General features: G+C 33.2%; 1 protein-coding gene across 1 annotated transcript; it reads left to right on the forward strand.

Moving 5' to 3' along the window:
* Positions 1–481: 481 nt before the first annotated feature.
* On the forward strand, positions 482–3,498 carry LOC145054994 (F-box protein At2g26850-like). The gene is made up of 5 exons (XM_079003274.1): positions 482–1,267; positions 1,564–1,643; positions 1,816–1,988; positions 2,189–2,263; positions 3,010–3,498. The coding sequence occupies exons 1-5, from the start codon at positions 629–631 to the stop codon at positions 3,195–3,197; spliced, it is 1,155 nt and encodes a 384-aa protein (XP_078859400.1). The 5' UTR covers positions 482–628; the 3' UTR covers positions 3,198–3,498.
* Positions 3,499–12,201: the final 8,703 nt, after the last annotated feature.

The raw sequence follows: 12,201 nt of genomic DNA on the forward strand, positions 1-12,201 counted from the left end.
GGAAAATTACATTAATGAATTAGATATACATTTATTATTACATTTAAATATTATATGAAATTTAATAAAATAAAAAAAATAAACTATAAAATGACACATGAATATAATTTAATCTAAATTTACTATAAAATAACATGTGGTATAACGATAAATATGTCAAAAAAAAATTTCATTTATCATGAAGGAATTTTACATATATTCAAATTTATTTTTATACTAGTATATGATTTAAAAAGACATTTTATTAAAACGTGACTTTATTAAAACGTGACGCCACAGTTTTGAACCAACCAAACTTTTTAGAACTTTGCAGATAACAAAACAATAAATTTAACAACAAAACAATAAATTTAACAAAGAAAAAATAAAAATATATCAATGTATCTAATAATACACAATTTTGTCTGTATGTAAAGAAGTAAATAAAAGGAAATGATGTGTCTCTTCGTTGTATGTCGTAAGATAAATAATGATCTGCCTTCTGCTGTGGTGTCATGTGACAATCCAGACTCCAGAGTGGTATATAAATTGCGTCTGCAATCTCATTCTCACCCAAATTCATTTGCACTCTCTGTTTTCTCCACTCAATTCCCCTTTCTTTCTCTCTCTTCTTTCTCTCGTTTTCAAAATGTTTTTCTTTCTGGTTTCTTGTTTCTGTTTAATTATTCTATCAAGGTTCTCCTTCCTCAAAACATTCCCATCTTGGAACTTCGAAGTGGGTTCTTATTCATTTCAATGTTTTTTTAAGCACCTGTTAAGAACAATCATGATTTCTCTCAGTCTCTGTCCTCTTGATCGAATGAAAAATAGTGTCATCAGTTCGAAAACAGAGACTTTAGAAAAGAATAAGAAGAAAGATGTTGTTTGCTTATCTGATCTGCCAGATTTGCCCTTGGAATGCATTCTTGAGAAGCTTTCTCCTGCCGGATTAACAAGTATGTCAGGGGTATCCAGGTCTTTTCGGGCTATGTGCACACAAGATCATCTCTGGGAGAGACACTTGAACCAGAAATGGGGTAAGATTTTGATGGGTGATTCTGTATATAAAGAATGGCAAGCCTACATTGACACCAAAAAGAAGCAAACCCTCTTGTCTTCATCAAATGGAAAAGGGTATTTTCGGGTTTTCACTACTGGTTTCTGGTGGAAGAAAAATGTGAAATTGAACAACACCCGTATTTGTTTGCCTGTCGATTCGATCATGGCTTGGTATCTCTCACTTGAAACCGGAAACTTTTCTTTCCCTGCTCAAGTTTACAACAGAGAGGTAATTAATTCAGCCCAAAATTAAGCACTTTGACTTTTTTCGTGTCAAACATAGTACATCTAAAACGAAAAATTGACTTGGATTTCGTTCCAAATTTCCACAACATTCTTATTATGCCACAATCACTTACTACAAACTTTCATTTACAATTTTACATTTCTCGAAAACCTTAAAACTTTACATCAATTTTGAATTTAAAAAACTAAGTAGTTGACCATGTCAACTCTAAAAGGTTCTTTGATCCAATTGTACATCGAAGGTTTCTGATATATACATGTATGATGTTTGAATTGCAGAATGGAAATGTTGGGTTTTTATTGTCTTGTTATGATGCAAAAGTTAGCTACGATTCCAACTCCGATAGTTTCAAGGCCAGGTAAAAGCTTCAATCTTTTGTTCGATTACGACCATGTTCTACAAAACCCAACTCAGATTATGCTTTTCTTTATTTCTAATTTGCAACGAAAGTGATGATATCCAATAAAACGATCTTCTTTATTTTAAATTTCTTGATATTCGTGAAGTTAATGGATTGTGGGGTTATGTAGATACTTGGCACACGGTAGGCCAACAACCGAGGAAAATATCAAATGGGAAAGGCTTAGATCGCCAGTAGTTGATTCATCACCATATGATCTTCATGTCTCTTCTTGTTTGACTGATTTACATCCAGGAGATCACTTTGAGATTCAATGGAGGAAATCGAAAGAGTTCCCTTATGGTTCGTTACAATTTCAATTACTTATATTTAAAATACTTTTCGAATAAACTATCATTTTCTATTTGACATCACTTCCTATAAGACATACATGATCTATCCATTCAGCACTTAATGTGAGGAAAATAAAGAAACATAGCTATGTTTGCTTTAGATGCTTGTACCCTTTGCTTAACCACTTGTACTTTGATTATGTATTGTAGGTTGGTGGTATGGTGTTGTTGGCCACTTAGAATCATGTGACGGAAACAAGCTTTATTGCCAATGTCATCGTAGTGGTGAGTCTTCCCACCTTTTGGCTTGTGGTCACAATTTTTCTTAATTTATATTTATTAAATTAAGTTAATAAAAAATATAAATTCTTGTTCATATAGTTTGATTTATAGTATTTACCTCATGGTAAAAAAAAAAATCACCTAGGTTATAGTTTTGGTGCACCTTCTAGGTCTTTTTAGGATACGTCACGCATTGGTGGTGGTCCAAAAATATGATGTGCTTTTCAAGAAATTTATAATTAAGGATAAATATTATATTATTATAGTATGAATGTGGTGCTCCTCCTTTTTTTTGTCACCAACAATTATATGCACATTAGATTCTTACTTTAACATAGAAAAGCCATTAGACTAGGAGTGTATTTAATTGTTTATGATTAACGGGTACACTTTTATCCTATTTCGACCACCTTTTTATCGTTAAAATTGTCCAATAAACGCAGTTATGTTCCTTTAATTACAACACAATGAAAAGTTAAAACCTATCATGATATTGTTGTACCAAATAATGGAACAAGTGTCTTTGAAAGTTGACCAAATTCATTTGAATTCAAAAAGATTGAGCTTCAAGTAAGTTTTAGGTGACCAATATAGATAGTTTCCAACGAAAAAAAAAATGGAAAAAGACGGAGTCAACAACAGAAAAAACAGTTTCACCTAAATCACAACAAGATGATTTCTTCTATATTGTGTTTACTTGTTATAACATAAAATAATATTTATATGGAAATTTATTTGAATTCCTATAGACACAGTGATGTTGGAGTTCAAACAGTATGGCTTGGGATCAAGATGGAGGGAAGTGGTGATAGATAGAAAGGATCATCGTGAAGTAGGCAATGAAGAAGATGGATTTTATGCAGGAATCAGAAAGCTTTACAATGATCATGAGATCTTGGTCTGGAAAGCCCTTTGGCCCACTAAGCCATTGGAATGAATAACTTGAGTTAACTGTTAAGAACTTATTGTAAATAGAATCATGTTTAGGAAGAGATTCTAGAGTTAGTAGGTTGTAAAATTGTAATGTAAGAGATGAATTTGGCATCAGTTTTTGTTAGTTGATGCAGAAATATATGTATGAGATAAAGATGGTGCCATCGTACAAAAGGGTTAGGGCTAAAGGATATATAGGTGCATAAGAATCATGTTAACTAGCTTAAGTTCTCAAGTTTATAGTTCACTTAGGTTTAACGATTTATAAGAATAATAAATTTTATCCTACGAACATATTTAGTCGACTTGAGTTTTTTTTTTCTTTTTTCTTTTGACCATTATTTTATTTTTTTATGGAGAATTTCATATATGCCCTTAAATATCAAATTATTATATTTGTTAACCGTTTAGAAACCTTTAAAATATCATATTTATCCAAAAAAAATTTAAACTTAATATTTTATAATCATTAATAATAATTAAAAATTTTAACTATATTATTCATACGTATATAATAATAAAACTACTTTTAAATTGTTGGAAAGTCGGTCTTTTGACAAACAAAACGTTTTATCGCCAATCCTTTTCATGGAATGTGCATTGATTGCTTAGTTTTTGTTGTTGAATATTGTCATGTTGTAAATAAATGATCTTTTAGATATTCTCATTAATATTTTGATATTTAAAAATGTCATATGTAATATTTTAAAAAGACATAAGATATTTTAAAATTTTATAAAGAGTAATATGATATTTAGAAATTAAGTTGAACAAATATTATATTTTGATGTTTAATAAGGATATATATATATATATATATATATATATATATATATATATATATATATATATATATATATATATATATATAATCATCCACAATATTATATACATTTAATCATATATGTATTTTTTAAAATATGAGTTTAATGGGTTAGATGTATATCTTCATATAAAAACATAAGTTAATAACTTTTGATTCATGGTATTGTTTTTTTTGGAAAAAATTAAAATGTGTAAAGGGCTTTTTTTATACATCCAATCTTTTTTAATATACACCCCTATATTTAAATTATTTTTTCATTACCCTAAAAATATCTTGTAATTAATATGAAAGCCTCCGCTTGTTTGCCAAACATCTAAGGGTATATTCAGCACGAAACGTTTGGGAGCGTTTTAGAGTTTCTAGCTTGTAGTGTCTGATAAAACACGTCGTTTTGAACAGAAAACATTGTTTGACACTATAAACTTCTAGCGTTTAGTTTAAACAAAACGCTCTAAATCCAAATAAGTAGCGTTTAACAAAAAATTACAAGCTACAAGTTACTCGCTACCAACTAATTTTTCCGAAAACGACCTAAATCATATTGAACCATCCTGTCATTTATTTCTTTAATAATTGCATTTATTAATTTTAATTTTTTTATTAAATATTTTAATATTATGACTATATATATATATATATATATATATATATATATATATATATATATATATATATAGATAGAGAGAGAGAGAGAGAGAGAGAGAGAGGTAAGTTCATTTGACAAAAAGAAAAGTTTGAGAATGACGGAATCATTCTCAACCACTGATTTTTTTTGTCGCAAAAACCTCTATCGTACTGGCAGAAATGGGAAAGGAATACACCAGCGTTTTCCAACAAAACATGTTTTCTTAAACTATGTTAATCATTACTTTAATATATAAAAAAACAAAGTTTTTTTTAAGGAGCTATTTTTATCGAAAAATAATTTTAAATATATCAAAATTTATAATTTTATATTATCTATAAATAGTTTTAAGATAAAATAAGAATTTTAATTCTTTATAGTTTCAGCTCGTTATTCATAAGTGAATAAAAATAGACAAAACTTCAAAAATGGTCCCTGTGGTTTTCAAAAATATCAAGTTTAGTCCCTAAGTTCAAAAAACCTCACAGATGGTCCCTGTGGTTTCAAAACTTTTAATGTTTAGTCCTTCCGTCTAACACCGTCAGTTTTCTACCGTTAAGTGAGGGGCATTTTCGTCATTTCAATACCCAGGGACCAATTATGAGGTTTTCTATTTTTTTTTTTGAAAAAAAAGAAAAAAAAATGAAATTTAAAAGGCTCTCTCTCTCTCTCTCTCTCTCTCCTTTAATCCCTCGATTCTTCAAATCCCAGAACACTTTTCCTTTTCCTTCTTAATTCTTCTTTTTCGACCATCTTCTGGACTCTCTCCTCCTCTTGGTCTTCAATAAGATCGGTGATGCCAAGGATTTAGGTCATTGTTGCGTTGTTTCCAAGCTATTTCATACCCTTGTTCCTCAGGTCGAAAATCTACGACGATGATGCCACCTCCGCCTCCGGTGCCTCCGATAAATCTTGTGGACCCTTTTCCAATCTTGTTTGTCTCGTCTTTGGTGGAATCGTTAAGCCCATCCAAGCTCTTGGAAACTTTTTAGGTCCCAAGAGATCTTCGTCATCCTTATATGTCGGTAACAACGTTGATGCTGATGATGATCTTGAACATGGAGGTGGAGTTACGCACCATTCTCCCACTCAAGTTCTCAAAAACTTCGTCGAAAACGTTGATGCTGATGATGATCTTGTGGTTTTACAGTGGTGCTTTGTGTTGTAGATTAAGGATTCGGATTCCGATTTCACGATGATCAGTGTAATGAATTCCATGAACACTTCCATTAATGAAGTCGGCAAATGCTTGGATTCTCAGTTATGGCACGCATGTGCTGGTGGTATGGTACAATTGCCACCATTAAACTCCAAGGTATTCTACTTCCCTCAAGGCCACGCCGAACATGCTGCATCAGGAAACGTGAATTTTGGGGATTTCTCTCGAATCCCACCTTACATTAGTTTAGGGATACGAGAACTAGATGCTTAAAAGCTTGATAATTGCTTCGACCTACAGTGTCAACAAGATGATCAACAAAGCAAAGCAGCTATCTGATGTTTTGAAAGATAGGGTAGGGTTTTTATTAATCTGGTAGCTCTGCTCCACCATTATTGTCTGGATTTCTTGATTTTTTTTTGGAGCAGATGACAGATTACACGAAACATTTGTTGTATTTTCTAGAATGTTGTCCATTGATATGATACGAATTAGGGCAGATTAACAAAATTGGGTTTTTTTATAAGGTTAGTGGGTAAAGCTTTTGCTTTCTTCCATTGATTGTAGTTCTGGAAATGCACACACATCTGCTTTCAATGGAAACTGGGAAGAGGAAGAGGAAGAGGACGAAGAGAGAGAGGGAGAGAGAGAGAGAGAGGTCCCCTTGCATATTAAATTTTATTTATTTAAAAAAAAGTAACTGAAAACCTCATAAATGGTCCCTGTGTAGTGAAATACCAAAAATGCCCCTGACTTAACGGCTAAATGGTAACGGAGTTAGCCGGAAGGACCAAATGTTAAAAGTTTTGAAACCACAGGGACCATCTGTGAGGTTTTTTAAACTTAGGGACTAAACTTGATATTTTTGAAAACCACAGGGACCATTTTTGAAGTTTAAGTGCCATTCATATATGAACATAACATATAATAAACTCTTTGCAGTTTACATCAACTCTCGTCACATGTTATATTCACATATGAATTAAACGTGTATTAGCTTTCCTCACAAGTTATATTCATATATGAAGAACACATTTATCATAATTTTGTTAGAGTTCTTTTGTTATTCATATATAAATAAGTAGCAAGATACAATGATCAAAGTATGAAATTGGGGTAATACATCTTAGTATTATACTGTGAATTGATTGTATTAAGCTGTGAGTTGATTGTATTTAAGCTATAAATTGATTGTATTAAGCTGTGAATTCTTTTATGAATTCTTAGTTTGCTTTTAAAATATGATATGAAAGAAACGTTATCTACAAATACCATTTTATTTAATTTTGAATAAAGTGTATAAAATTTAAATTGTGAATGTAAATAAACTTTGAAAGAGGCACTAGCCTGTAAATCTGATGGTATAAATGTGAGTTTTAAGTTGAGATTTTGATTATGGATGTATAATTTTTATGCATTAAACAGTGAATTTGTTATATTAAGTTGTGAATTTTGTGTAGTAAACTGTGAATTGACCGTATTAAGCTGTAAATTTTTAATGAATTGTGTGTTAAAATATGAATGATTTATGTATGAATGTTTGTATTAATTTTCTTATGGATATATTTATTTTTTGTATTGTTTAAATTGGTAGGAATGTATTAGTTTTCATAATTATATTGTATTAAACTCTGAATTAATGAATTTAGTGGTGTATTAAACTCTGATTTAATAAGAGCTTGTTTAATTGAACAGTAAAAAGTTTTGTTTTGGTTAACTAATTAGGTAAAATAGATTATACTAGCGATTGTTAGTTTTTCTCAGTACCGACTTAGATAGAACACATTCTGAATAACTAGATCTGATATGATTGCATGATTAGGAAAGTCGTAGTAGAACTGAAATGATTTTTATTACCGAGTTTCATTTAGTTTATTTTTACAGCAATTTTTAGTTTTTAGTTTAATTCAAAACCCCCCCTTTTATAATTTATGTTTTATTGATTAGAATGCACTTGACGCAAAAAGACATTGACTGTTAGACTGTGTCCCTGAGGATTCGACCCTGCTTCCCTGTGCTATATTATTAATACAACCAATAGTGAAATTTTATTTGTTTAATATGCCCACGACAATGTGTTAAAACAAGTGAAAAAGTATGTGTTCAAAATTATTATCAAAGAAATGGGAGTTATAATATTTGTTCTATTAATTTATACATACGACCAGAAAAATGCCACTAACTTTGTTGTTAATCCGACGGTGATCCAACGACATTCCGAAGACAAGTGGAAACTATTTGTAAACTAGGGAAGGGGAGAGTTTGTTTCATGTAATATTAATGTTTGATTTGTCCATAATACCCTTAATGGAAAAATTAAAAAAAATTGTTCCTAGAGTTCTAACCTTTTTATGTTCTCATTTGAACCCTTCCACACACACACACACACACACACACACACACATATATATATATATATATATATATATATATATATGTATATAATGTAACATCCAGATTCTTTGAGGTATTTAAATTTAATGTATTTTGGATTTTGGGCGGGACCACGTCGTGGTGATGCTCGATGTATCGCGGATTTTAAATGTCTGCCATGACATGGCAGCCTATGGCCACGACATGATAGCTATTTAATGATAAACCTTAATATTCGGGGTTTGTGCCCCTATTTTAGGAAATGTGATGGCTAGGGTTGCTCACCCTTAGCCTCCATCACAACCTCTTAGCCTCTAAGCAAACCTTAACCTCTATTTGTTCTCTCTAATCCTTTCGTGTTAATTTTGGGGATTAGAAGAAGAATAAGAAGGTTTCATTTGGACTTGGATTCAATAAGCAACTCTTTCATCATCTTGTTGTGCATCTTTTGGACTCTTGTAAGTCCCCAAGTTCCATACTTTTCGGTTTATTGTGCATAGATCTAGGTTTCTATGCCTTATTCTTCATATTGGGACACATTGGAGTGTTGCGATTCCATAAAGTTGCCAACTTTATGGATCCCTAGAGTCCTTTTGTGGTTAGGAGTGTTGGATATGGAGTTTATAAAGTTTTAAACTCTTGCATGAGATCATGGACCCTTTTTACTCTATTTAACCTAGCTTGAGCTCAAGACATGCATCTCTATAAAGCAATTATTTTTATGGTTCATTGGATGGGAGAATGCCTTCTTGGAAGATTGAATGGTTGTTTTTATGGATTAAGACATTATTGGATTAAGCTACTCTGAATAGTCCCCACGATGTGGCGAAGGGTCACCATGATGTGGCAGATGTTGGCCTTGCGACTGTTTTATCTTGTAGTCCCCACGGCGTGGCTAGAGACTAGCCACAACATGGTGACTGACTAAGATTACTTTTGATGAAGTTTGACCTAAGGGTATTTTGGTTATTTTGAGCAATAGTTTGAGACTAGGTCACTATTTTTTGTACAGGTGATTTGCAGAGTTGGTATCCGGATCCGTGTTGTGTTCAACTATATTTTCAGGCTGAGTGGTGAGTTTCTCACTGTACTTGTGGGTCGAAGGCACCAATGTCGGCCCACTAGGTTATATATCATGGTATATAGGATGTTATTATGTGCTAGTGATTTGTAGATTTGTATGTTAGTCAATTGACTTGTTATATGATTATTTGTTTGATGGATGTATTCTGTTAAGTATATGTCGACATAGTATGGTTGGGTTGAGGCAATACTACTTTGTGCGGAAACCAACAAACTCGGAAGCAATCCATACATAAGTTGTGGGCCAAGAAGGCAAGCTAGATTTATTTTGTAGGCTTGGAAGCAATCCAGACATGAGTTATGGGCTAGGTAGGCAAGCCAGACTTATGTTGTGGAGTTGGGAGGAATCCGGACATGAGTTGTGGGCCAAGAAGGCAATCCAGACTCATGTGGTGGGCTCAAGGGTAATCTAGCCTAATGGATGTGGAACCAATATGCATGTTGTTATATGTTTGTGTGGTGGTATTTTGGGGGACTCACTAAGATTTGGCATACAGTTTAAGTTTCATGTTTTAGGTACTTCAAATGAGTGGGGGAAAGAAAAGGCATGATCGTACACATCCTTCAATGACATGTTTGGAGATGTTATGATACATTGATTTTAGAACATTTTTATTTGATCATGGGTTTTTATAACTTGAGTTTGTTTGAAAACAATGATTTATCCTCAATTTTAAAATGAAAATTTGTATTGTTATTTTGGGATGTTACAAGTTGGTATCAGAGCCCTGGTTTAAGAGAATCAAATGAGCATTCGTGTAAATCCAGACTCAAACTAAGGATTTGTAAAAAATTTCAAAACTGTTTTCAAAAGGAACCAAGGAAGGATGAGATGTGTACGATTAGGTAGGGCAAGAAAAGTATACCCCAATATGCAAAACTATTACATGTTATGATGTTTATGATAGAACTGCATGCTAATGATAAGCTAGGGACCTTCATGAATTGCATGATAAAATTGACTGATGTACGATGCATGATAACCTAGGAGGACTTCAGATATGTTAGATGAAACTGACATCATTACTGTAGTTACTTAGTGTGTGCATCATACTTGTACATAACTAAGATTATATAGCTTGAAAATGTTTGGTTTAGCCTTATATATTGTTCCTTGTTTGGTTTTGGGCTTAAGGTAGAATCAATTATTCGACCATCTACGGAATCCAGTGTTATGTATGGTTAGCATACACGAGCGGTTACAGGGTTGGTGTAAGTTTCATGAGTGAGTATGTGAGCAACCAGTCGTGTGGGGAGTGATTAGCCACTCTTAAGAGAGTGAGTATAGAATGTATGCGTACCCTAGTTGTGAATTGTATTCGGGTAGCTTATGGTGATCCATTGAGACAAATACGTGTAGGTGTGGAAAGTAGTATGGGGACGTACTACTGAAAGCATAGGACTCATATACATAACAAGGAAGTCACAAACCCCAAGGGTTTAGCCTCTTTGTGATGATTGTATAGTATGAATGGTGACATTTTCTAACACATTTATTGGTTCATTTTCAGTATGGTGTTCACGAGAGGATCTGGTTCTGGATATGGAGCGGGTGGCTAGGATAGGTCAGGGTTGACTAATGATTAGATCTGCGAGTTGATCGCCGCCAAGGTGGCTACTGTTGCCAAGGGTTCTATTCTAGAGTTGTTTGGGTCTATCAAGTCCGCTATGATTGAGCTATTCGATGATCGCTGCCCTCACCGAGGTTGTTGCTGTTGCAGCTATCGTGATTGTTGTTGCTGCGGGGATTCAGGGGGGGGGGGGGAGATTATTCCAATATCGGGACTTCGAGAACATGAAGCCCTCGTAGCTTGATGGGGTTCAAGGACCCGATTGTGGCAATGAGATATTTGTCTGATGTAGAGAGTTGTTTCATCACATGCTCTTGCCCGGATGACCAAAAGATCAAGTGCGCCCTAAACCTTCTTCGGTTAGGGGTGAAGGATTGGCGGAGATTGGTGACTGGTTCGTATACTCCTGAGTAGAGGGTTGTTGTTACTTGGGAGCAGTTCTCAGAGATGTTCCGTACAAGGTATGTTCCCCTGGTGGAGAGGGAGAGGTTGGCTCAGGAGTACTTGGGCTTGATGCAGAAAACTGAGATGATGGCGGAGATCACCAAGATGTTCATGGAAAGGGATCTTGTTTTTCCCTGAGTTTGCTGCTTCGGAGCAGGCTCATATGACTCGGTACTTGATGCAGACAACTGAGGCGATCATAGAGATCACCAAGATGTTCACAGAGAGTGATCTTTTTTTCCCTAAGTTTGCTGCTTCAGAGCAGGCTCATATAACTCGGTACTTGAGCATGCTCAAGACAGTATTCGACAGTTTGTGTCTACCCAAAGTTATGGTTAAAAGATCTAGTATGCTCAAGGCTCATATTAAAGTGATATTGCTAATTAACATATGATACTAATGGGTCACACTAATAACAACTTGATATAATTGATTATTTATTAGAAATTGATTTTAATAAATATTCAATAAACTCTTAATATTAGTTATAAATTATTTATTTCTAGGAAATAATAATTTTAATTAGCAAGTAACATTATGTAATTCATAAGGTATGAACTAATAAGTAATGCACAACATTTTGGACTAGATAAATTCTTTTGTCTTTTACCAAAAAGTTAAAGTTTACATTTTATAAACTTGGTTTATAAAATATAAAATCTTTTTGTCTTCTTTTGCCTTTCTTATTTTCTAAAACTGGGAGACAAAAGATGGAGTGGTCTTTTGACTAGTTTATTCAAAAGAAGAGCATGATCTTATACTTATTTAATGTAAAGTAATGAGAAGCATGGGGAACCATCTAGCTAGTAGGTGCATGGGTGTTTAATGGTTAAAGACTCATAAGTATCGTGTATGCTATATACATGAGTGTGAGGCTTTCATTCTCTTTTCTTAACATATACACAAAACCGTCACATGCTTATGCAT

Source organism: Lactuca serriola, chromosome 5 (assembly GCF_051521515.1).
Source record: "Lactuca serriola cultivar US96UC23 chromosome 5, Lser_US96UC23_V15, whole genome shotgun sequence".
In the NCBI taxonomy this organism is placed as follows: domain Eukaryota; kingdom Viridiplantae; phylum Streptophyta; class Magnoliopsida; order Asterales; family Asteraceae; genus Lactuca; species Lactuca serriola.